Source organism: Rhineura floridana, chromosome 5 (genome assembly GCF_030035675.1).
Source record: "Rhineura floridana isolate rRhiFlo1 chromosome 5, rRhiFlo1.hap2, whole genome shotgun sequence".
Taxonomy (NCBI): Eukaryota; Metazoa; Chordata; class Lepidosauria; order Squamata; family Rhineuridae; genus Rhineura; species Rhineura floridana.
The window spans coordinates 52,457,524-52,484,608 of NC_084484.1; the positions used below are offsets into that span (position 1 = coordinate 52,457,524).

The 27,085-nt window shown below is 42.7% G+C and overlaps 1 protein-coding gene across 1 annotated transcript in view; it reads right to left on the reverse strand.

Annotated features, from left to right (window-relative positions):
* The window catches only part of RASA3 (RAS p21 protein activator 3), a 196,939-nt gene that overhangs the window by 18,747 nt on the left and 151,107 nt on the right, over positions 1–27,085 (reverse strand). Inside the window, exons 8-15 of the mRNA XM_061626726.1 lie at positions 25,309–25,388; positions 12,092–12,196; positions 11,629–11,785; positions 9,960–10,108; positions 7,795–7,909; positions 6,438–6,512; positions 1,986–2,109; positions 141–247 (exon numbers count right to left, since the gene is read on the reverse strand). Of these exons, the coding sequence (XP_061482710.1) occupies positions 141–247; positions 1,986–2,109; positions 6,438–6,512; positions 7,795–7,909; positions 9,960–10,108; positions 11,629–11,785; positions 12,092–12,196; positions 25,309–25,388 (912 nt within the window). The remainder of the gene's footprint in view (positions 1–140; positions 248–1,985; positions 2,110–6,437; positions 6,513–7,794; positions 7,910–9,959; positions 10,109–11,628; positions 11,786–12,091; positions 12,197–25,308; positions 25,389–27,085) is intronic.

Below are 27,085 nucleotides of genomic sequence, written 5' to 3' on the forward strand. Positions count from 1 at the left end.
GAGGTAGACTGAAAATATTCTTCAGCCTGGAGAAAATTGGCAACAGAAGCACATTAGGGCACAGGGCTTCAAGCAGAAGACACTGTGGGCCACATGTGGTCCTCCTGAATACCTTTGCTTTAGGAAGACGCAACACTTACTGGGTGATGTGGTGTAAGATGGAAGAGATTTGGAGAAAGAATTGCAGGTGCAAAGAATCTGAGAAAAATAAAGCTGCTTACTGCTGTATACCTAACGTCTGGATCATCTGTAATTTAAAAACAAAACACAACCACCAATTATAATTCTACTCTTAAAAAGTTAAGATAAACCACAAAACAGAGTGGGGAAATCATGAAGGCTTCCTAGTGAGCTTTTGGCAAAAGTGAGATGTGGTTGTAGTTTTAGCTCCTATCATAGAACAGCATCAGTTACCTACTCCTTCTTTAGAAGTTTGATTGCCAAACAGGACTGCAGTTATTCAGGGGCACTTTACAAATTGTTAGAGACTTTTTGTTGAAAGATCAAAATAAAATGATGATATTAGGATTTGACGATTAACTAAGATAACCTATGGAGAAAAGTGATCCTGTATGTATATATTAAGGGACAGGTTTGATATATATTATATACTTATAGCTAATCTGCGACAAATCGGAAGTCAACTATTTTTTTTCTTTTGTTGTATTGTTATGTTTTTGTTGTTTGACTTTGTTTTGTTTGTCTTTTGAAAAATTTGAATAAAAAAAATTATATATATATATAAAAAATTGTTAGAGATATGCTTTTCCCCTCACTGACTCATCTGTTCTAGATCCCATTGTGGGACTGAGTTCTGATATGCCCTGGCTCAAATTTAGCCTGATTTTAACATTTCTTTTTACCATTTCCCACCTCTCTGCCTTCCTCATCTTCCTGCCTCTCTCATCTTCCTGCCTCCTTTACTTCTCCTCTGAACTTCTACAGGATCCCAGAAGCTTAGGGTCAAAGTACATGTTACATTTAATGTGCAACATTAGCTCTTGTTTTGTTTAATCAGTTTACAGGCATGGGGCTTTGATTGTTCCTGGGACAGCAGCACATGGAAAGACTTAAACCTTCCCTCTCCAGCTCTTCCCCTCCATCCCCCAGCACGGCTATGATGCTTAGTAAAGAAGCCCCAGTGCAACCAATGGGAACTCTTGTACTTAGCTTCATAGCTGTTCAGGAGGGGTGATGTGTGGGAGGGGTCGTGACTGGGAAAGGAAGAGATAAACCTCCTCAACCCATTTCTCTGTGGTCTCAAGAAGACATAACCAAATATAATTAAGAAAAACAAGCAATTAGCTGCACGCTACACAGTAAGGGTAATGTCTAATTTGACCCTCAGTCAATGGTTAGAGTGGAACATAAAGAGACTTGAGCAACTGTTGCTCAGCAACCTTTCCTGCTCTTAAAGTGAAAGTTGAAAAATAGAGCAAGCCACCAGGATGATCAAGAATTCTTCAAGCATGAAGATGAAGAGGATGAGAAACTGGAGGCTGGGAATTTCAATTTGAAAATGCAGCCTAACTTCTTCACAGTGGAGTACCTCAAATTAACCTCCTCCACTCTGTACTATAGGAGGGTATTTTTTCCCCTTCCCCTCCTCCAGCCCCCTACCAAATCCCCTTGAAATTATCCCCAATTATTTCCAGATTCCAAATTCTGGGGTCAGATTTAGTGGCTGGAAGGGGGAATGTTGTGGGCTTACTGATTGGATATGGGTTTCAGTTTTGGGCCTGATGTCACTGGTTAGCTAATTTTTGAATCCAAACAAAACAGGAACCAAGGCTGTCAGAGCTTGGCAAGTGTCTCAAAATGGGACTCACATAGTATAGGGCAGATCATGTGTAGGATACAGACACTGCACATAAGCATACCTATATCAGGAACACATAGTAAAACATTCTGACAACCACATCTGTAATAATCACCTTAATATTTTTGGGGAGATTTTGAAATTTTAACTTTACATGAGAACATACCTTGGAAACGTATGGCAGCTGATTCCCTCAGTGAAAAAAAGATATCACACATCACTGTAGGACAACTGACCCCAGATTTTGTAATGACTGTGAAAATCCGATCTACATACTGTCTAAGATTTTCCTAGAAGGAAAAATATTCACAGATAAAACAATTATGCCAAAGGAATTACAGGCTTTTAAAGCACTGAAGAAAGACTTATATTTTAATGACTATATAAGTCTAAGGCTGCAATCCTATGTGCAATTACTTGGGAGTAAGTCCCAATGAAGTCAGTGGGGCTTACGTCTGAGTAGACATGCATAGGTTGTACTATATGTCAACTTTTTTGTTAAATAATCTTTATTAAAGAAAAAACAGAAATATTAAAAAAAGAAAAAGTTTTACAAAGATACTTCTCTTACAGCTTATATATAAGCTGTAAGAGAAGTATCTTTGTAAAACTTTTTTCTTTTTTTAATATTTCTGTTTTTTCTTTAATACATATATATATATATAACAAAAAAGCATTACTAATAATATATTTATATGTAGCATATTATCAGAAATATAGTTACATATATTAGATAAATCAAAGCCAAGAAAATAATTGGTATGGATACTTATTCTCCTGATACATTTAACTCCAGAAAATAATAAAAATTGCCCAGTTTTCTATAAATTTATTTATTTGCCAATTTTTTCTCTTAAATAATATGTTACTTTTATCAAATTGATGGTATCCCAGATTCTGTTAAACTAGTCAAGAATTGATGGTACTTTAGATTGCTTTCAATGTTTTGCAATTTCAATTTTTGCTAGGGTTAATAGTGTTACGATCATTTCTAAATCTGTTTCCACAACCATGTCTTTCAAATAATTTAATAAAATTATATATGGTTCAAAGGGTAATCTCTATATCCAGTTATTTCATATATGTGTCTTAGTATATTTTCCAAATATATTTGTATTTTTAAACATTGCCAAAAATACTTTATGTAAACAATCAGCTTTATTATAGTTGCATCTTCAGCATTTATCAGTGTTTGTTTGATATATTTTAATGCCATTTTACTTAATTCTGTTGGGACATTTCAAGGTAAGTATCCAAAGAACTATGTATCTAGTCCCAGACATCCAAGAAGGCTTCAGAATAAAAAAAATTTTTTTGAACAGCACTCAACCCTCATTTCCCTATTTAGAAGAAAAGAATTCAAGGAAGTTTTTAAGGTAAATTGGGGAGGGGGAAAATCTGTTGTTCAAATAAACAAAAGTTTAATACCCCCCTCCCCCCAAAAAACCCTAGTGGGTGTCCATATGCTTTTGGGTGTACCTAAAGTAGTTATTTGGATCTTGGCAACAGTGTAATAGTAAATATGGATTTTTTAAATCTGCATTATTGACTTCAAAGTAATTTCCTATATTTGCTTTGGAAAAATATGTCCACAGAGTCTCTGAAAGTATTTTGAATACCTCACTCCAGAGTTACTGTATATTAATGACAGCATTTGTCAGGAAGTGTTGCCTTCCTTGCTTGATTTATATTATGTTTCTGCAGTGCTGCCATATTTAACAATGAAACAAAATTAATGAGATTTTGCTGCTTAAATTCTTGATTTGGAGCTCCAGTTGTATTCAGAAAGTGAACTGCATCTTTAAGATAAGAGCACGATAAATCTTTTTTCTTATAAAGGTATTCTTGAGCCATACTGCCTCATCTTTTCTGCACTACCAGTTATTCCTTATTTTTCCCTGTTACTTCTTTGTTCCTAATCTTATTTATTTACATATTTATAATCTGTACTTTCATAAGAATGTATCAAGGTGGAGTACAACATATAAAATCAGTAAAAATAGCCAGAAAATCATCATTATAACATCAAACATCAATAAATACAGATTGTTTGAAAAGAAAAAAATCAAATTACACAGGCCTGTTTAAACAATATAGTTTTCACAAGAAGGGAGAGATGGTTCCTGCTGAACCTTTAGTGGTAGGGAGTTCTAGCCTGCCACGGTAAAGGCTCAGTCCCTGGTGAAGGCAAACTGAACCTCAGGGGTGTGAGAAACCACCAAAAGTGCCCTATCAAAAGAACTCAGTGATCGAGGGTGCAGCATAAGGAATCAGGCAGTCCTTACGGTACTTTGGGGTGAAGTTGTTTAGTGCTTTGTGAATGAAAACAAGTACCTTGAACCTGGCTCAGTAGTGAGTCAGTGCAGCTATCTCAACAGCAGAGTGACATGTTTGCCAGTAATCTGCTCCTGTGAGCAGTCTGGCTGCTGCGTTCTGCACTAGTTGAAGCCTCTGGAACAGATACAAGGGCAGTCCCATATAAAGTGCATTATGGCAATCCAGCCTTGAGGTTACTAACACATGGACTACAGAGGTCAGGCTATCCCTGTCCAGGAACAGCTGTAGCTGACGAACCAGACGAAGCTGGAAAAAGGCACTCCTAGCCACAGAGGATACTTGGGCTTCTAGTGACAGAGATGGATCAAAGAATAGCGCTAGACTGCATACTTGCTGCTTCAGAGGGAGTGCAGCCCTGTCCAGAACAGGTAACTGCAGGGCTGTGGAGTCGGAGTCTTGGAGTCGGAAGCAATTCTGCATGGAGTCGGTAGAAATGTACCGACTCCGACTCTGGCTTCAAAATAAAAACTTTCATAGGAATTTAGGAAAGTTTTCTTGTTCAGAAATTTTAATCAAATAAATATATTTTACGTTCTTCAATCTAACCTGATGATTCACATGGTGGTGATGAAATGCCTTGTGCTACCATTTTACTACAGTAAATTTGTTATTACTATTTAATATATATTTGCCATTTATGAAGGAGTCGGTGTCAGACAGTAGAAAAATAGAGGAGTTGGAGTTGAAGGTTTGGCGTACCGACTCCACAGCCCTGGGTAACTGACCTATCTCCCAGACATGGGAACCACCCACCCACAAGGCCTCCACGTTCCAGGATTCAAGCTCAGTTTATCGATCCTTATCCAGTCCACCACAGCACCCAGGCACTGGTCGAGGGCTTCCACAGCCTCTCCTGACTCAGATGTAACAGAGAAATAGAGTTGAGTATCATCAGTGTACTGATGACATCTTGCTCCGAAACTCCTATTGACCGCTTCCAATGGCTTCATATAGACATTAAATAGCACTGGGGTCGGAATAGTGCCATGAGGCACCCCATACTATAAACTCCAAGGGGCCAAACAGCACTCTGGACACAACCCTGTAAGTAGGAGCAGAGCCACCACAACACAGTGCTATCAATACCCATCCCACAGAGTTGGTCCAGAAAGATACCATGGTCAAAGGTATCAAAAGCTGCTGAGAGATTGAGCAGAAGGAGAAGGGTTGCATTTCCCCTGTCTTTCTCTCTGTAAAGGTCCTCCATTAGGGTGACAAAGGCTGCTGATTTGATGCTGAACCCAGGCCTGATCCCAGACTGGCATGGATCCAGATAATCAGTTTCATCTAGGAATGTCTGCAGTTGTTCCACCACAACCCTCTCAATCACCTTCTCCAGAAAGAAAATATTTGCAACTGGGGAATAGTTACAATCCACTGGGTTTAGGGCAGGCTTTTTCAATAATGGCTTCACCATAGCCTCCTTTAAGGTGGCAGGTACCACCCCCTCACGCAAGAAGGCACTTACCACTCCCTGGACACAACCCCCTTGGCTTGATTTCACTAGCCAGGATGGGCAGGGTTTGAGAGGGCACATATTTGGACGCATGCTGTCAAATATGAAACTGATCTCACAAAGCAGGAGAAGACGTAGCATTGGACACTCAGCTGGAACTGTAATCATAACCTTAATTCTCCCATGTCTAGCCTGCTTATGGCTCATGTGGTACACAGATTTACAGCAAGACACAGCTGAAGTGAGGCATCTGCAAACACATCTAACTTCAGATTGCTTCACATATTATGGAATTCCCACAAATATGGTGCTTCCATGAAGGAACTGATGTGAAACCCAAATATAATTGTTCATGTGAAACATTCCTGTATGTGTGAACTTTGTTTGCGGTGTACATACCCACTTTTCGTATTCAAGTCTACAGCTTTCCAGTATGACTCTGTGCACCAAAAGCCCCACATAGAGATTATCTGGCATCATCACCTACATGTTATTTCCTTTGATATAGGGATATGGTAACATATGAAACAGTCTTAATATAGCAACCTGCATCAAGAGATGCTGCCCTGGTTTCCTTCTGGGAAAAATTAATTGCTATAACTACTACTACTACTATCATCTACCAGAAAACATCTGGAAACTGGGATAGATATCATACAGCCCAGTATTGTAGAGAAGAGTAGCAAATTACTCACTGCCACTTGACCCAGCTGCAAAAGATGGCCCGTTCAGCACCTAGCAAACAACTGATGTTAAATAAATGTCAAACAGTAGTGACTGAAGTAGCTGGAAACCTGGATTTTCATCTACAAAATGAATGCATACCCGGTTATTTTCCAAATTTTCAGCATCTTTCAATTTCACAGGATCAATTTCACAAGGTTTATGAAGTTGGCAGATCTAGAAAAAATTGTAACAATTCCAATTAGTATACTGAATTATCTTCAGGTGGGATTTGTCCCCTTAGAATCAGTTATTTGTAGAAGAAATTGCAATTTAATAGCCTTGGGTTAGTTGTTTCTGCAACATAAGATTAATTTCTGTTACCTCCCCTGAAGATTAACTGGATATTAATTTCTCTATTTAAAAAATCATAACTTTCATATCAGGAATGAGCCCCAGTAAAGTGAGTTTCTACCTTGCTCTTAAACCTTTAGCTGTGGCTTAGAAACACAACAGCCTGACACTAACTACGGTTGCCTCTTAAATGAGGGTTTAGAAATCCACTTGAAACCCTGGTTTAAAATACTGGTTAAGATGGGAACTCTACCACTGACCATGGTTAGCAAAATTGCAGCCACACTGTTATCTAGCATGGACATTGTGACACAAAAAGCGTAATCCTATGCATGTCTACACAGAAACCCCACTGAGTGTAATGGGCTTACTCCCAGATAAATAAGTACAAAAGTGCAGCCTAAATTAGACCAGATGACGGAAGATAGGAAATTTGGGGGGGGGGGGGCTGTTCTCCCAATGTGTGTATCACAGTTTGTAGGGAGCCTCCATTACATCTGCACTAGATCTTAGTGAAAAATTAATATATTTCTGACAAGATCAGGCATGTTCAGGGTGGTATAGCTGTAGGCAAATTAATATATATTTCTGGATGAAAAAGAGGTAACATTAAATGAGCATTTAATGAAACATTATTTTGTGATCTCCCCTTTTGTTTAAGAAGAACAAAAGAACAGTGTTGCAAAACTATTTTAAGAAGAAGCATAGATTCTTGGTGAGCTGTGACATTAACAGATCAGTTAGGAAAGTGCTGAATCAATTAAAGGAAATTTGTGGTCTACTTATTTGTATGCTAGAAGGATGGCAGGCTAACTGCACTGCAAAGATAATGAAACACTGCAACACTGTCAAGTACGTATGTACCATCTAAAAATAATCACAAATTCTAAAGAGTTGTTTCTTTTTATGTACATTGTATACTTTCCAAAATCAAAATGTTTGCTTTTTAAACATGACTTATGTCTGAGGGTATTCCAGAACACATAGTTTCATATACACGCATGGCATTCAAGTGTTATGGTTGACTCACTGGATAAGCAACTATCACATGAGTTTCTCATAACCTCCCAACCCTTGTGCATTAGTCCTGTGAAACAACAACAAGAAAGACCGTGCACACTCTTACAAGATTGCAGGCATATAAATGTTTTGAAGGTGGTCTTACCTCATCAATAATTGGCTTTAGAGTAACTTGAAGATAATGCATTCCTGCCAGTTTCATGGTTTCATCAATGCACTTGGAAGTTAATGAGTTTCCTCTGAAAATGGTGTTTGGATCTCTGAAAGCAACCAATTTTCTAACATTTAGCCTTCTTTTGATAAACCACCAACATAATGAAATAAAAGAAGCAACTGGAACAGATGAATGCACATATACAACCTTCCTTGAACAAGACCCAAGATGAGGAAATGTGTTGCCCTCCAGATGTGGTTGGACTCCCTGCCCAACTGTCAGGGATGATGGGATTTGTAGTTCAGTAATATCTAGATAGCCACACGTTTCCCACCCTTGACCTGAGAAGTGCCTGTTAAAATGTGCCATCATAGTGCCTTTATGAGTCTTTAAAGAAAAATATCAGAGGAACTCCAGAATGCACATCTACTAGCTTTCAGTAAGTATGCACAAGTGTTTGGAACATAGGGAACTGCCTTATACTGAGTCAGGCTATAGGTCAATCTTGCTCAGTATTGTCTATGCTGATTGACAGTGGCTTTGCAGGATCTCAGACAGGGAGTGTCTTCCAGCCCTACCTGGAGATGCCAGGAATTGAACCTGGGACTTTCTGCATGCAAGGCAGATGCTCCACCACTGAGCTACAGCCCTTCTTTTATCCCCGTGTGATTGGGCAGCAGGGGACGAGAGGGAAGGTGGAAAGAAAGTAAAGAGTAGAAGGATGGCTGTTCAGCCTACACAACAAGGCAGAGCATTGTCTTTCTTTAAATGTAGATGGGGCAAGAAGCTCCTCTCGGAGAAGGAGGTGGCTAGCCTATGCAAGGTTACAGAATTAAAGTTAATGGTGTCAGGAACAAATGTAACAGTTGAAGCGGCAGCAGAAGACAAATGGGTTGCCCAGACCCAGTATCTGGCTACAGAACAAAGAAATGCACAGCTGTGTGGCAACACTGATAAACATAGTAATCAGCAATGCTTTCTTGTGGTTGTCTGATCTGTCACATTTGTATTCTACTCTTTCTCCAAGATTATCTCATTTTATCCTAAGGCAGTTTTTTACCAAGGCTACACAGCAGGTTTCGTAGAAGAGCAGGGATGTGAATCCAGATATACCCAGTCCAAATGCAAGGCCAGCCATTCTACTAGATCGCACCAGGTCTCCACCACATGAGGATTTATGTATGCAACTCATTCAGAGGAAGAGGAATGTCAGAAACCCATTGAAAGGGTGAAAAATGCTGCCATGCTTCCTCTCCTTTTGCCTTGTGTTACATCTCACTGTTTTTATTTAGAAGAAGTCAACATATAAGATTGTGAGATGGGCAGTTCAGTTCATAAACTAGGAAAACTCAGGAAAGGGTATCTTAAAATTTCTGCACTTAAGAGCTCCATGTTCTTCAACACAACTCAAATTCTTCAAAATGTATAGAGCAGAGAAACAAAAACACCTTGGACTCTCCAGGATATTCCAGTTGGGAGGGAGATTTATAATAGGCACCAGCATGACAGAGGGGAAAAGAAGGACTGCTGCACTGGCAAACAGAGGACAGACTGCATAATACCTGATGATTAGTGTAAACATAATGTAGAAAAGGCACACATAGGGTTGCCAAATAAATGCCCCCCCACCTCCAATCAAGTCACTCTGGAAATCCTGCATCTGAATTCAAATATATTGTTAAAGCTGTGAAATAACAGCAGCAACAAAAATAAAAACACATCCTGACACTAACTGGAAGCGAGTTCTATTCATTCTACAGGAACTTGATTCAAATAAACATATCTTCAGGATAGGATTGTGTCACAAAGTAAAAACTTCCCCTTCACAGATTCCTGGTCCCTTTATCATCAAATTGGTATTTTCTTCAAACTGTTCAGTTGTTACCGGAAATGTTCACGATTCTGCTATCCTGGCCCTGCCTGCATGTTGCAATGACACTCGTACATTTCTGCATACACACACACAGGCTTTAGGCTGCTGAATCCCTATCAGCCACTGCCTCCTTTCATACTGCAAATAGTTGCTATGGAACCCTTATAAAGAAGTGATACAGGGAAATAAAAGCCCTTCCCCTACCCTCTTAAGTGGAACTCCCAAAGTCATTACTTGTCATTCAGTCTAACATCCTTCAAAATAAACACACCGCTATACTTACTGGGTTCTTTTTACTTCAGCATTGGCAATTGCACTAATGAAAGGCACAATTTTGCCATAGTGTAAGAAGAGTCGAACAAGAGGGATGGCTGCCTCCTGCTTTTCCCTGCAGACTTCACCCAGGATATGGGCAGTAGATGCTGAAACAGGCTAAAAATGGAGAGAAAGAAAAGCTTCTGAAGATGTGTATTGAAAGAGTTAATCCACCTTTTATTAATTCATGCCAGACTCATAATATTTGTTGCAGTGTCCACATACATAGAAGACTATGAGGCATTTACTGAGGATTGGCTGAGTGGTTTAATCACTATAGGGCAGTAATATGAAAACTATTACAAACACAGGTGGTTAAATTACCCTTATTGGAGTTCACGAAATATCCCAGTTACTTTTTGTGTTAAATGAAATTTTTAGGTGGGAAACAGCATTCTAAAGTACATATATTTCAACAAATGTTCTTAACCATCAATTAAGTCATTCTGCTTTAGGACTTTAAGGGGAAAATCCTAAATTTACCCTTGGATTGTGCTTGTGGTGGTGCAGACTCCTCTAAATGAGAATAAGAAACCTGTAGGAATGGTAGCAGCTTGATGTAAAGAGAAGAGGTGGAAAACTGAGGCAAATAAACTGCAAAGCACGAGCATGGTATGCTATGAAGAGTAAAGAAGGGTGACCAAAGTGCTAAGGGAGCTGATCAAGAGACAGGGTCACTAAGGGAAGTGGCTTGGTTATCTAGACCATGACAGGGCAATTCTGCCAGCTGTAGCTTCTACTGTTACCTGCTTAGGATTGCCATGTCACAATGAGGGCCCAAAAGCACAAACTGATTGGAACTAAACCCTCATTCTTTAGCTGCAGGCTTCTTGTCCAAGTAATTATCCATAAAATAAAATAAACCAAGTTTTTTTCAATAAAACAAAAACTAATGCACGAGGCACAAACCTCAATATACAGTTTTCATTGTATCTATGTATTAATTTATGTGGCATTTCTGTAACACACTTTAGGTCTGCTAGAAGCAGGAAAAGCGAGGGTGTGGAATGATTGCCCCAATGAGATCAGGTGGGCTCCAACTATGGTTGTGAACCCCCTTGGTATTTCTTCTAATGGACAACTTGAAAATTGCTGAGAGTCTTGGTGGACTTGATTTTTCTGCCTGTTGTAGCAATTGCGATGTGCTGTGTTAGATGCTGCATGATTTTTCATTGTATTTTTATTGCTGCTTTTATTTCTGCAGAATTCAAACTGTAATGAAATAAAATACACCACCAGAAATAAAAGAAGCAAATAAAATACAATAAAAGAACCAACATGAATATTTAATGTGATGGATGTGCTATCTTTTGTCTTTAACCACAAATCCACAGGCATGCCACAGACCACTGGTGAGCCATATGACTACCGTTTGGGAACCCTTGCTTTAAGGAAAACCCTAGTTAGCCTTAAATATTGGTAACGATAGTGCCAAATATCTTTACTATGGTGAAATTTGCTCCAATGAGAGAAGGCTCCACAGGGGCAAATGCATATTCCAGCACCTGACATCTGTTTATGGTTAACAGGGAGCTAGTGTTTTCAGGGAGGTAGGGGGGCACTGTCCCACTTGGTTATAAAATGTCAAACATTTGCGAAGGATAAGGAAGAACAGGGGTAAACAGCAAGCAAATTACCTCAACATCTGCAGATTTTAATAAGAGGTCTCTAAGAGGACTGTAATAGTCTGAAGGAAAAACGTGGTCTTCTGTGTAAACTACATTTAACCTCAAGGAACCCAGGTCATCAGGTTTCAGTGACTTGTTGCCATTATCTCTGGGCTGCAGAAAATACCTAACAGAAGGAGAACAACACACAAAGTTATCTCAAAGCTGCATGTAGATTTTGTAGGAGGGTACAAGCTGTAGGCACTTCTTCCCCACACCTAAGGTGTCAGATATTTAGAGAGGAATAAAAATGTTTCATCATGCAGTAAATGGGCATCTGCTTCTATACTGAAATTGGGTAGCTGTGATGGTGGCAATGGTGAGAAATTTGTAAAAATAAGTAGATAAAATCAGAACAACATAATTTTGGACAGAAGCTATAATAATGATAAAAAGTACTGAAAAGGAAGCCAAGAGTAAGGCCTTTAAGTACCATGCTTCATAGGAACTGGACTGCCGGAGAAATTGTAGAGGTAGCCTTAGTTCCCCGAGAAACTCATCTCCAAACTTCAAGTTGCTTGCATTCCAAAGGTCAACTCTGTAACACAACCAGAGTGTGAGAGTGAAATAGGAACCATTTCTCTGCATCTTTACTACTGTCATCTCCTTCCCTGCCAACCCCCCACCACCACCGGGACAGAAAATGACATATTTTAAAGTTCAAAATAGTCTATCTTGCTGTAGGATTATTGGGTGAAGCACAGAATTCTGGAATATTCTGTCTTCAGATATTTGTGTTCACAAATGCAGATGCTGAAATGGATCAGATATTGTCGGAAGGCAGAGCTGGGGTCCCAATCCCGGGGAGCTGGATCCTGGAGAGTTGGGAGAAGAGTATTCGGATGGATGGCAGAGGGAAGGGGGAGGAACTTCCCCCCTTTGGAGCGAAGACGAAACAGAGGAACTGCCAGTGATAAGGTCGCTTAGCGACGGGGAGCCTGAGCCCTCCCTGGACATTCTCACGCCTCCCCCTCTTTCAGGCTCAGAGCAAGAGGGGAAAGAGGGAGGGCTGCTCACAGCCAAAAAGCGGGGAGGCAGTTTACCATCAGCCCCTCCCCTATCCCCCATCCTGGAATCGGAAACTTCAGAAGAGGAGGGGGTGATGCTTCCCCCCTCACCGCGCACACGCAGACAGCTGAAAAGACAGGAGAGAAGGGGGGGAAGGCGGGCAGTACCTGAGGGGCAGTTAAGGAGGAGCGAAAGATTGCGCGCCCGTTGGCCCCTTCTTAAAGAACAGGCGGGAAGAAGTCCCTTGCTCTGTCAACTTTCTCCCAATGCCGCAGGACCTGTATCCCTGTATTGCTTCATGAGAAAACGCAGTCTTTGTTTGGACATTACCCTAATAAAACACGAATTAACTACAGCCGTTGGTCTGGTTCCTGAGTCACATCCTGGGCCTGACAGCTTGACAGAGCCACCTAAATCACCCTCAACGCTCTCTTCACTTGACTGGGACAAGATGTCAAAGGGAGCAGCGGGGGGGACGAACCCCACTTCTGAGACGGAAGAAGTGGAACTCTTGAGGACTAAGGTAGCTGATTTGCAGACAGATGTTCAAGCCCTGCTAGCAGCAGTCAAGGCGCTGAAGACGGATAATCAAACCTTGAAGGCCACGATAGACCAGATGCGAACAGCCCCTCCAGCTGCCGTAGTAAAGGTTCCCATTGGATTGCCCCCAAAATACGCGGGACAAAGTGATCAGTTGGCAACCTTCGTGGCTCAATGTGAGTTATATCTGGATGTCAGGCACACGGAATTTCCAGACGATGGGGCTAAAGTAGCTTTCGTGATTAGCCTCCTGGAGGGAGAAGCTGCAAAATGGGTGACTCCGTATCTCGTGAGAAAGGATACTGTCTTAGGAAGGTACAGAGGATTTATACAGGAGATGACCGAGATGTTTCAAGACCCGCAAAGGGCTGAAACAGTAGCGCGGCAACTAGGCGCTCTGAAGCAAGCTAAAGGGACTGTTTCCGAGTACACTAACACTTTTAAAATTCTGTCCCAGGAAACTGGTTACAATGACGCCGCCCTGATGTTTATGTACCGGAGTGGATTAAATGCTGAAATCCTGGATGAGTTGGCCAGGACCTCCCCCCCCCGCTGACCTACCAGGGCTCATCCGGCTATGCCTACAGATAGATCACCGGATGGAAGGAAGGCGCCTGGAAAGGAAGCAGGAGGTCCCGAGATACTCAGCCTCGGCATCCCGCAACAAGACCCTTCCCACTGCAGGGATGGCAGGTAATGCAACTGAGGGACAGGGAGGGGCTAGGCCAAGACTGTCGGAAGAAGAAAAGGAAAGACGACGCTGGGAACGTTTATGCTTTTATTGTTCAAAGCCGGGCCATGTGGCCAGAGACTGTGGACTGAAAGGGGGGAAAGCCGAGCCGTCGGGAAACTAGAACACCCAGTCCACGTGCAGGCCGGTGGACTGGGGGCAGCGTTGTATAAAGGCCCCCCAATGATCCAACCTCCCTCAAAGGGGGTGTTGGTCTTGCCTATTCGGATTACAACTTCCAGAGGAGTGGTGTTTAATTCCACTGCCTTAATTGACAGTGGAGCCTCCACAAATTTTATTGATGCAAAGTTAGTCAAGCGTCATGGAATTTCCCGGTGGAAACTGGACGCTCCCCTAGCTGTGGAGACTATCGATGGGAGACCCCTGAAGTCAGGAGGGGTGACACAAGCCACGGAGGAAGTGAAACTTCAAATCCCTGGGCACGAAGAGTTCATTTCGCTATACGTGTCAGATCTCTCGAACTTTGAGGTGATTCTGGGAATGCCCTGGCTAGCAAAGCATGAACCCAAAATAAGTTGGAAGGAGGCGGTGGTGTGGTTCACCTCACAGTATTGCCAGGAGAACTGTCAACCTGAAGGAATCAAGAACACCTTAGCGGGGGCAGTGCAAGAGATCGAGCAAGTGACCCTGCCGCCAAAGTATGAAGAATTCAAAGATGTGTTTGATGAAAAAGAGGCAGAGACTTTACCCCCCCACCGCCCTTACGACTGTGCGATTGACCTAGTGCCAGGAGCCAGCATCCCATCAGGGAGAACCTACTCTCTCACAGAGAATGAGAGGGAGGCCCTGAAGGAATTCCTGGATAAAAACCTGAGGCGAGGATTCATACGCCCCTCACAATCCCCTGCTGGAGCGCCACTATTGTTTGTGAAAAAGAAGGGGGGGGAACTCAGACCCTGTAACGACTATCGCGCATTGAACCAGATCACCATCCCCAACAGCTACCCGCTGCCCCTGATCTCAGAGTTGCTGGACCGACTGCGCTCTGCAAAAATCTTCACGAAGTTGGATTTGAGAGGAGCGTACAATCTGATAAGAATGAAGGAGGGAGATGAATGGAAAACAGGATTCTTGACCGCTTACGGACAGTATGAATACCTGGTCATGCCGTTCGGGCTTTGTGAAAGTCCAGGAATTTTTCAAAAATTCATGAACAACGTGTTTAGAGACTTGTTGGACACGTATGTAATCTGTTACTTAGATGATATCCTGGTGTTCTCAAAGAACCAGGAAGACCACGACCAGCATGTGAAGACGGTGTTGAAGAGACTGAGAGAAAATCACCTGTATGCTAAATTAGAGAAATGTGGATTTGACCTCAAGTCTCTAGACTTCCTTGGATATCGAATCTCAGCGGAAGGCGTGGAGATGGACCCAGGGAAAGTAAGCTGCATATTGGACTGGGGCCAACCTGTCACCAAAAAGGATGTACAACGGTTTTTGGGGTTTCCCAATTATTACAGAAGTTCATTCCAGGGTTTTCCAAATTAACAGCTCCTCTGACTGACTGTTTAAGGGGGAAGAAGAAGTTTCAATGGACAGAGAACGCCACCGAGGCCTTTGAGGAGCTGAAGAGAAGGTTTGCTACTGAGCCCATTCTGCGCTTTGCTGATCCAAACCGCCCTTTCGTAGTGGAAGCAGATGCTTCAGATTTTGCCATCGGGGGGGTCCTGCTACAATTAGACCAAGAAGGGAAGGAGCTGCACCCCTGTGCGTACTTCTCTCGGAAGTTAAAGCCTGCAGAGAAGAACTACACAGTTTGGGAGAAGGAGCTGCTGGCCATCAAGGACTCTTTTGAAAACTGGAGACAATACCTAGAGGGGACCTCTCATCAAATTGAAGTGCGCTCCGACCACAAGAATCTTGAAAGCCTCCAAACAGCCAGAAAGCTGAACCAGAGACAGATAAGATGGTCCCAGTTCTTCACTAGGTTTAACTTCCAGATTACTTACCATGCCCAAGCCAAAAACCAGAAAGCGGATGCCTTATCCAGACAGCCACAATACAAAGAAAGTGAATCCGAGGACCAGCCTCAGTACGTAATCCCGCCAGAGAAATTAACGTTGGGAGTATGCCAGCCTTCATGGGAAGAGAAACTCAAATCAATCCCGTGGCGTACCGACTGAAGCTGCCTGACACGTTTAAAATACATCCTGTGTTCCATCGATCCCTCTTAACGAAAGCCGCCCCTCCCAGTGAGTTACGGCCGGAGGAACCTCCCGGAGCCCCACTCCTGGTAAATCAGCAGCTTGAGTTTGAAGTTGAGGAGATCTTAGATTCCAGGATCAGACGCCACAAGCTGCAGTACTTGATTCACTGGAAAGGCTATGGGGTGGCTGACAGATCATGGGAAGATGCAGCTGATGTGCATGCTCCAGAATTGGTAAAACTTTTCCATCAACGTTTTCCCCACCGTCCCAAGCCAGACAAGGGGAGGGGGGCACAGCCTGGGAGGGGGGATGGTGTCGGAAGGCAGAGCTGGGGTCCCAATCCCGGGGAGCTGGATCCTGGAGAGTTGGGAGAAGAGTATTCGGATGGATGGCAGAGGGAAGGGGGAGGAACTTCCCCCCTTTGGAGCGAAGACGAAACAGAGGAACTGCCAGTGATAAGGTCGCTTAGCGACGGGGAGCCTGAGCCCTCCCTGGACATTCTCACGCCTCCCCCTCTTTCAGGCTCAGAGCAAGAGGGGAAAGAGGGAGGGCTGCTCACAGCCAAAAAGCGGGGAGGCAGTTTACCATCAGCCCCTCCCCTATCCCCCATCCTGGAATCGGAAACTTCAGAAGAGGAGGGGGTGATGCTTCCCCCCTCACCGCGCACACGCAGACAGCTGAAAAGACAGGAGAGAAGGGGGGGAAGGCGGGCAGTACCTGAGGGGCAGTTAAGGAGGAGCGAAAGATTGCACGCCCGTTTGGCCCCTTCTTAAAGAACAGGCGGGAAGAAGTCCCTTGCTCTGTCAACTTTCTCCCAATGCCGCAGGACCTGTATCCCTGTATTGCTTCATGAGAAAACGCAGTCTTTGTTTGGACATTACCCTAATAAAACACGAATTAACTACAGCCGTTGGTCTGGTTCCTGAGTCACATCCTGGGCCTGACAGATATTCCTTGGGGTCTGGGACAATTTACACAAATCAGATCGGTTTGTTATGACTATGGATCCCAAGCTGTGTTTGTGTTGAGCCCCAGCTCTCCCAGACGGATCAGGGAAGGGAGTCGGTCAAGTCCCAGCTTCCCCAGATAGAGCAGGGAGAGGAATCAGAGGCAGATGAGGGTTCGAGGCCAATGAGGGAGGGGGTGCAGTCGACAGTCCGCCAGTTCCCACGGACAGTCCTCCCGCCAAACCAGACCCCGCTCCACCTACAGGTGCCCCAACAGAGCCATTGGGGGATGACCTGGCACATGCACCAACTCCCTCCCCCAGGACTCCCCATCTGGCACTTCAAATGCTTCCCCACCTCCTGAAGTCGAGCCGGCACCCATCAAGCCTGTACTGTCAGATGAGCCTGTGGAGGCTAGCCCCCCCCCTTGCCCCGCGCGAGATAGCACGAGATGCGGGTCAGCCAGGTGGTGGAACTTCAGAGGAGTCAGAGATTACGAGCGAAGACCTTCCCTACTTAAGGTGGCACCCCCTTGATTGGGGTGTTGAGTCAACTTTCTTCACACGCTGCAGAGTATGCCTAGGTAGCTTAGTTAGGGCCAGTAGTGAGTTAGCATAGTTAAGTCTATGAAGAGCACTGCTTTCGATGAAACCATTACTCTAATAAAACAAGAATTAATTCCAGTTTCACCTCCGTCTTGTGTCTTGTACTCTGGGCAGGATAGTTTGCTGGATCCATGCTGCATTCAGCACATGTTGAAGCAAGCACCATGCTGCTACTATGGCAAACACCCAACTTATATCCACACCATTGCCAAACTCACTCTCATGAGCTTTGGAATGTCATGATAAAAGGAGCTTGGGATGACAGAGGCTAAACAGGCACTAGAAAAACAGGATGAGCACTGTATCAATCCACTGTCTCTATAACCCACATTCAGAAATGTAGTGGCAAATTCAGAAGTGCAGGGTCCCTTCATGATGGTCACAGCCACACCCTCCCCATTTTTTTTCTTTTGTTGCTGGGTTGAGAATGAGATCCTTTTAATGCCTTCCCCCACAACAACAGATGTCCACAGGAGCCAATCAGCATGAAAGGGGAGAGTGTTAGCTATTGAGAAGAGTCTTCTCCATGGCTGACTCACCTCCTTTCACTCTGACTGACTCCAATCAGCAGGAAAGGACAAGGAAGCAAGTTAGAAGATTCTTAGTGGCTAACATATTCCCCTTTCATGCTGATTGGTTTGTAGGACACTAGACATAGGGACCCCGCTTCCCAAAAAGTAAAGGATCTAAGACCCCCCGAGACCCTGGACTTACTCAGCCCTGGTAAGGGAGGCACGGGTTGTGCCTTGCCAGGATCAATTGCCCTGAATTGGGAATTGAGTCCTGGGACTGAACCAGGGCAGGTTCATGACACTGAAAACAAATGAACAGATTTTCATGTGTGGTAGGAATGCAATGCCATCAATGGGGTCTAAAGAAAAGTTCTTGATGAAATTAATAAAATTACATACTGTGGTTTCACACCTACAGCAGGGATGGGAAAAATGTGGACCCCTTTCCCCAATGTTGTTGGACACCAACTCCCATCAGCATCTCCTGGAATGGCAAAAGCCAAAGATGCTGGGAGTTTGAGTTCAGCAACATCTGGAGAGTCACAGGTTCCCCATTCCCGACCTATAGCTTATATTGGCGCTATTGATTATTTTTGGTCAGGAACTTCAAGACACTGCACACAGGATCTTTGTTATCTCTCTTTTGGTGGCAGTGAGGCTCAAAACTGTGGAAGAGTTAAGTTTCTCCTACTAGAGTTAATGAACAAATTAACAAGACAAATTTATGCCTGTAATAATAAGCAAGCTGATTCAGATACTTATGGATGATTGGGAACCATTCAACTCATTTGTAGAAAAAATAAAAATAAATAAAAAGAGGCACTGGTGAAAGGTTTACCAAGACAGATATATGTAATTTTGGTCAGATGTGCTTATGGTGTAAGCAGTCCTTAACAGCCTGGTCTGCATGCCACAGTAAGCTAAACTATGGCTTACGGGACCGTGCAAATGTGCTGGCTTCTGGACAGGAGTTTGCATTTCATTTTCCTCCTCCCTGGTCCTTTTAGCACAGTGCAGCACAGCAACTAAGCCAAGGTTTGGCTGAGCGTACCAACTGAACCTGGGATTGTGGCTAAGTTCTCTTCTTATTCACCACAATCTGCAGCCAAGAGCAAACCTTGGCTTAGCGTTACCTGCAAATGTGGGGAGTGGTATACCGTCTGTCCCTTCCCTAAAATGTTGTAGTTGTTATATTTTTATATGTTATTCTTTTTCTTCCCTATTAACATTGTATGAAAAAAGTTTTCCTTTTCAATAAAAACAGTTTTAAAAATAGGTTAAGAACAAAACAGCAACCATATGACAAGTGGCAAGCACTGTTCCACTACATGACTGATTTGTTTTATGATATATAAATACAACTGTGTAGTAGGAGTTGGCTACAATTAAAGCCTCATTTTACTAACAAAACATAAAAGAAAATTACTTTAAAGGAAGTCATATATTGAAGAGTCACTAGAGTGCTCAAATAGAAATACCTCAGGTGTGCCTGTTCTGTTGAACAATAAAGGAGGATAAAAGATAAAGTTCACAATTAACTTAAGAAAAGGAAGTTCGGTCCTTGACCACTGCCTTCTGCTAAACTTTTTAGCAGAAAAATATATGAGCTACAGGGGAAATGGCCTGTATGTCGCATTCGTAGACTTAAAATCTGCATTCGACTCCATTCCTAGGGATCGTCTATGGAGTAAACTAATAAAATCTTAAATTGATAAGAGGTTACTTTTCCTGATTTATAACCTTCATCAACGTACGTCACTGCGGGTCCGTTGTGGTTGTGAAGGAGGCTTAACAAACCCAATTCCCATCAGGAAGGGAGTAAGACAGGGATGCATTTTAGCCCCTCTTTTGTTCAACCTATACCTCAATGATCTAAACTCAAGTTGTTTAGCCAGGGACTATCATTCTCCTAAAATCGATGTTCAACCTTGTCCCCTGCTTCTGTATGCGGATGATGCTGCCCTCCTTTCCCTCTCCAAGGTGGGCCTCAAACGTTTACTGCGAGTATTTATGGCCTATTGCACTCAAAATCAACTAACCATAAACTATTCCAAAACTAAAATATTAGTATTTTCTAGATGTAAAATTTCCAGTACTTGGACAGTAAATGGACAACAAATAGATCTGGTTTCGCAGTACAAATATTTAGGTCTCACCTTCCACTCGACGTTAAACTGGGCCACCCATATATGGATTGCTGTTCGGAAGGCCCGAAACTCCGTAAAAAACATTCTCCGTTATCTTTTCTACAAAGGGGGGCGTTACGTACCTGCAGCAATCCAGGTGTTCCAAGCAAAAATTACTCCACAGTTACTTTTTGGTGTGCCACTGTGGATTCATGCTTTTAATTCATCAGTTGAAGCTGTTCTTTCTCTATTTTTACGTTGAATATTGGGGGCATTAAGATGTGCTCCGGCGGCAGCTCTGAGATTAGAATGCGATCTGCCTTCTATTGAATGCCAAGCGTGGCTGACGGCCACAAACTATTGGGCTAGACTATCCTACGAAAAAACCCCGGGTTATTTAATATATCTTTGGAGAGATTTATTCACTTCAAGTTGGAATTTAAAATTTAAGAGCAAACTTTCTTCGATTGGCCTTTCCGTAGAATATCTAGCAACACATACCCCTACTTCAGCTAAAAGTGAAATACGGTCTCGCCTCAAAGATATAGATTTACAAAATGCCATATTTATGGCTACAAAAACATGCTCTCCCATTCATTTTAATCTAAAATTTGAGCCCTTCATCTACGCCCCTTATTTGGACTTCCTTACTGTTCCAAAATTACGTCTGGCTTTTACTAAGGCCAGATTTAACTCTCTTCAGTCTGCTTTACTGACAGGGAGGTATCAAGGAATTCCCTATGAACACCGCTTGCGCCCTTGTGGGAAGGGTAACATTGAAACACTTACCCATGTTTTGATTAATTGCCCTATTTATGAACACATACGACGCAAGTTTCTATCTGCCATAATGGAAAGCAGCCCTTCGTTGGCTCCGGATAATGTGGTCCGTTATTTTTTATCAGGAACAAATAGAGCACTTACTTCTAAGGTTGCTAATTTTATATATGCTGCGCAATTGGTACGAACTGAAGTGTTATCTAGTTAATTTGTATCTATATGTATATCAAAACCCAACAGACAAAATGTACCGCTTTTATCCCCTATTGTTTTTACTTTATTTTACTTGGCTTGTACTATATGCCTGCAACAGGACGGGTCTTTGACCGCAAATAAACATACTACTACTAATTAACTTAATTCAGGAGAAACTCTTTAGCATTTTTACCCAGACATCATTTTAGTATGAGTCATCCCAGATAAGATAAAAATGGTGGAAATCAGAGTGCAAGTTTCCTCTCTTGCTAGATGGGTTGAGAAAGAAGGAAGCAGAAACCCATTGCAATTAAGTTTAATTAAGTAAGCATGTTTGCATCCCTCCTACAAGGAGTTCAGGGCATTTTGGAAGCAATCCTATTTTATCCTCACAATTTTATCCTCACAGCGAAGCCGGTTAAGGATGAGAAAAGGACTGGCCCAAAGCCTCTCTGCACATTTCACTGCTGGTGGGCAGGGCGTGGGGGAGAAGGGTTCCAAGTCCAGGTCTCCTTGGTCCCAGCACCTCTAGATCCACTATGCCATGCTGCCTATTTAACTTTTGTCATCATTATTCTTAATGGCCAACCTCCTGCCAGGAGATAACAGACATTCACTTGTCACTTTGCTTGACTTCCACTGATGGGAGCTGAAAAGCTTAAAAAAGAATAGTAGGTTCAAAGTAAATCAACACTCAAGAGGAATCCAATTCACTGAATGAACATTTACAAAATGGAACTTCCCATTATTTAAAGACAACATAAAGCAAAAACTGGCAGTTTGCTCTAACCCAAACAACTGCCTATGGGTTTCCTTATTTATTATGCCTGATCATTTAATAAACCTCTATGCAAATACACCTTTACAATCCTAAAGAGACTCAGATCTGCCATATGTTGCTCTTAAATATGATGAAGGAGTCTTTTCAGGAGTTTATATGATACTCTCATATAAAGATAATTAAAACAACCTTTATGGAAAAAAGTAGAACACATTCATCAATCAGGTTCCAAGATAAAGAAACAACCTTTGACGTGATGGTGACACTACTATCTAACTGGGTTTAACCAGTCTGATCACCTTCCCCGACTCTTTCTCTACTGGAAAACCACAGCAACAGACAATGAGCTACCTAACAACGGGTCACACCAATATTTGAACGGTGGTCATGGACAGCTGCAGTCAGCTTATGTAGATACACTGAATAATGAAGTCATGTTGATTACTTTATTCCTCCATTTTGGTTTAGCCATAATCAAAGCACTAGAAAGTTCTTTCTATTCTATTCACATAGTTCGGTGCACTGGAAAACAGCAATAGATGTTCCTTAGCTGCAGCAAGTTGGGGGCTTACACTGGGCATGTAGCTCAATGGTAGAGGACATAACAGGTTCAGTCCCTGATATCTCCAGGTAGGGCTGGGAATGACCCTTGTCTGAAACCCTGGAGAGCTGCTGCCAGCCAGAATAAACAATACTGAACAAGATAGACCAATGATCTGATTTGTTATATGGCAGTTTCCTATGTTTTCATGTTCCAAAACAGCAAAGCAGTGTTCTTTTACCAAGTCCCCACATTCAGGTATTGAATGTCTTGAGCCCATCGTGTAAGTGGGTACATACAAGAGGGAAGAATGCGTTCCTGTGCAACGACTCAGAACAGGGAACCTGGCCTCACATTTTCTGGGCTGTTAGAAATAGTAGGGTCAGGCCCTTTACTCTTGACTCACAGCCTGGGTCAGAAGCTGTCTATACAAGACACAGGACCACACACTCGCATCCAACAAATGTGTCCCACTTGTGCAAGGATTTTTGTTTATGCAATGGGACTCCCTCCCTCCTTCCCCTGTGCATGTGTCACACTCTCCCCAAATCTGCTCTTGAGGGTCAGAGGAACTCCTTAAAAAAGATTTAGGAAGGGTGTGGGGGAAGAGGGGGAAGTCCCATTTTGCAAGCAGAAATCCTTGCGCTGACAGGATGCGCTGCTTGGCACTCCTTTGGATACAACCCATTGCTTGCTTCCCTTTTCTATGATGGACACATGCAGAAAACTGCAAATATAAAAATAGCACACACACACTCTTAAAAAAATCACAACATAATGGTCTGAAAAGATTTTATGGACTTCCCTAAGTATCAATGTCTACAGAAGTGGCTTGCTGGGTGGGGCAGAGCTTTTATGCTGCTTCCTGGCTATTTCCTGGCAGAGCCAATCTGGTGCTCCTTCTGGTGCATTTGCACAGTGTCAGCCTACCTTCCTGGTATGCAACAGCATCCTACTTGTCAGGAAGTTAGCAATTGCACTGGCTGCCCATTTGCTATCGGGCCAAGTTCGAGGTGTATATGTTTTGGTGTACAAAGCCCTATACAGCTTGGGACCAGGATACCTGAAAGACCGTCTTACCCCTTATATACCCAGTCGATCACTGCGCTCTGCAGGTGAGGGCCTCCTGCAGATACCATCTTATCAGGAGGTCCATTCCGCACAACATAGGAAACGGACCTTTAGTGTGGCAGCACCTACCTACCCTGTGGAATTCCCTCCCCTTAAATATTAGGCAGGCACCATCGCTGTTATCTTTTTGGTGCCCATTGAAGACTTTTCTCTTTCAACAAGCCTTTTAAGTAGAGACCTTATCTCAGTCTGTATCTGTGTTGGAATTTTTAATATTTTTTTTTAAAAAACTTTTTTTTTAAAAAAATACGTTTTTAAGCCTTTTTTAAAAGACGGCTTTAAAGCTTTTAAAAAAATGTTTTTAAAGTTGTTTTGTTTTAATGTATTTTAAGGTCTGTTTTATGATGTTTTAAAGTGTTTTTAATGCTTTTGTTTGCCACCCTGGGCTTGTGCTGGGAGGAAGGGCAGGATATAAATCAAATAATAAATAAATAATAAATTAATAAATAGCAGCTCTACCCTACCTGGCAAGCCATTTCTGAATGCCTACATCCCTAAAATCCTACTTTACCTCATATTAAGGGATGCATATGGAAGAGAAATCACATAGTCTTGGAGAAATCAAATATTATCTCCCAAAAATTTAAATTCAAATACCCCACGAAGAGGGTATTTTACCTAGGGATTTTGTAACAAAGTCAAGAACAGAACTGATGAACACCTTACTTATTAACATCAGGTTGGGTTCCAAATTACCTTTCAACATTTCTCTGTCTCTGTATTACATCAAGAATGGTAGGAACTCACTAAGGACTGGTGCCAGGTTTGAGGGGGCCCTGTCTCCCTCCCTGAACCACTTTGACTTGCTAGCCCCTGAAGAACCATCCTAGCAGGGTCTTCTCAGTGAGCTTACTGAGTGGTCGGAACAGGGTAGAGACAGGAGCAGGAATGGGAGATGGCACTGGGTGGCAGCACTGAAAGGAGCAGCAGCTCTGCCAATCTGGTACTCCTCTCAGCACTGTTACCTGGGGGTTAGAAGCACTAGGCCAGTCGACTGCAGCTGCTGCCATCTTCATTCAACCTACAATGTTTCTGGGCCATTCATCCAACCTAGCAGCAATCTTACCCAGAGGCATTATGAGGGACTGAAGACAATGGTGGCTTCAGCCACTCTTCCCAGTGTTTCTCCTCTCAGTGCTAGACCCTAAAAATACTATTTATTTTATTGTAAGAGGTGCCAGCATCAGCCATAGCTCTCACTATATTGCATGCTGTTGTGGGGCTTGAACCCATTCACTGGGTTTCCAATATAATCGTATTGGAGTCTAGGGAATGAGTACAAGCGCCTCACCATTGAAAATATTCAGTGCACGATGCTCAGAAAATTAAGTTACTGGGAGACAAAGTAATAGTGCTCTCCTTTTCCTAGCACATAAGCAGATAAGAAATATGAAGAGGGAGCGAAAGTGAAAGAGAAAATGAGAACAAATGGCCTTTGAAGGTCACAAAGGATGTCATATGGCTGAGTAGGGATCACTCACAATTTCTGGATAACCCTTATTCTCCGTTGTGCAAATATCACATTTGAGCTATGGGCATGGAGTGCCTGTGTGTGCAAGCACGTGTCTATAGAACAAATTTACCTGATTTCCATCTTGTCAACTTCATCAGCATCTTCAATATCAAAATGAGATTTCTTGTTATAGCTGCAGGGTCTGGTAACCTAGTGCAGAAAAGAAATGTTAAGATAGCAAGCTCTTACTAGTTAACAAGAATCTCATTAAAGTGTCACTACATATAGGGAAGCTCAATGAGATTACACATTGCACTAGTTTCACAGATGTAAAGCCACTATTGTTGCACTATATGCAAAAGCTTATAGCAGAGAAATAAGTTTCTAAACAAACATACTGAAGCGTATATTACTTTTTTCCAGTTTAAACTACGAAAGCAGCTGTGTTCAATCAGCCATACTTGATGTTCCATTAAAAATCTGGTGGCGAGAAGAAAAAGTAGGGTCTGTGACCTCAGATCTACAACTGCCTTACAGTAATTTCTACTAAACCTGAAAATATTAATACAGTGTCTGATTTGGGAAATCTGATTACTATGCCTATCTTTGCAGTTATTCACTTATTTACAGTGCAATCCTATATACAGGGTACAGAGTGCCTGCACCTTTTTTTTTTTTTGCTGCTTGTGGCAGCCATTTTGTGCTGACACCCATGGCACTTTTATCAAGCTATGAATGCCAGCACCTTTTTAGCCCCACTGGGAGTTCAACAGGACTTATTCCCAGTTAAATGAGTATAGGAATGCAGGCTAAGATGTTGGCAGGTGGCTACGAGCCTATAAATCTGAGAGACACTCCACCCCAACATGGTCTATATGATTTTTAAAACGGCTTCAGTTTGGTTCATTTTGCAAAAATATGCTCCTTGACACCTGAGGGGAAAAGTAGCTAAAAGAATTAAGTCTGTCATTTCATGGAGAGGATGATGCCAGATATGCACAGGACGTGACCTTTGGCAATCCAACCAACGCAATCCCAAAAGTAATTGTAAAATTTTGGCCCTCAAGAGAGGAGCCCATTGTTCAAACCTTATCAAGCTAGCTAAAAGGTGAATGCCGCTACCTGTCTTCACAAAACAAAAGCCCACCACCCTGACCATAGGACTCATAATAGGTATGGAAATTAAGGAAGGACACCTGCCTGATCCAATCCATTCTGCATTCCCCTTTGAGGCTTTTGTTCATAAAGGTAGAAAAACTGGACTCCTAGAGCCAGGTTTAGGGAGTTTGGGGGGTTCTGGGTTCTAGTTGCTGGTTGCCCAGTTCAAATATGAAATCACCTGCTGTTCTGAGCTCTGGATCTTGGGTCACCCATCCTGCTGAATATCACTCTACCTGAAATTGCCTGCTGAATCACTTAGCCAGCCAGAACCCAGGAGTATGACTTTCCCGTTTTTCCTTCACTATCTCTGGACCCCTGCCTGTTGCAACAGAGGTCCCAGCTTGCTGAAGCTGCTTCAAAAGCTCTTGTCAGGGTTCCACTACTTTTCCTGTTTTGCTCTGGATCTTTGCTAGGCAAAGCAGAGATCCAAGAAGCCATTTCATGACCCCTGCCTGCTGCATCTGCTGTTTCCCTGTGTTACCCAGGAGTCTCAACGTGCTCCAGTTCTATTTCTAGATTGCCCATCAGGACTGGGAAAGGTATATCTCGCTCTCTATCCTGTCGTCTGGAGGTCCCTTCCCTCCACATCTGCTCCCTCTGCCTATCTTTGACTGTGTGTGTGTGACTGTTTTAGAAGCCGTGCTCTGGTCCGCCCTGCCCAGCTGCACATGACTGAGGCCTAATTTGCAAAGTGAGCCCAGAGAGAGAGAAAGGGCATGCTAGTGTACCTTCCTCAGTTGTGCTGA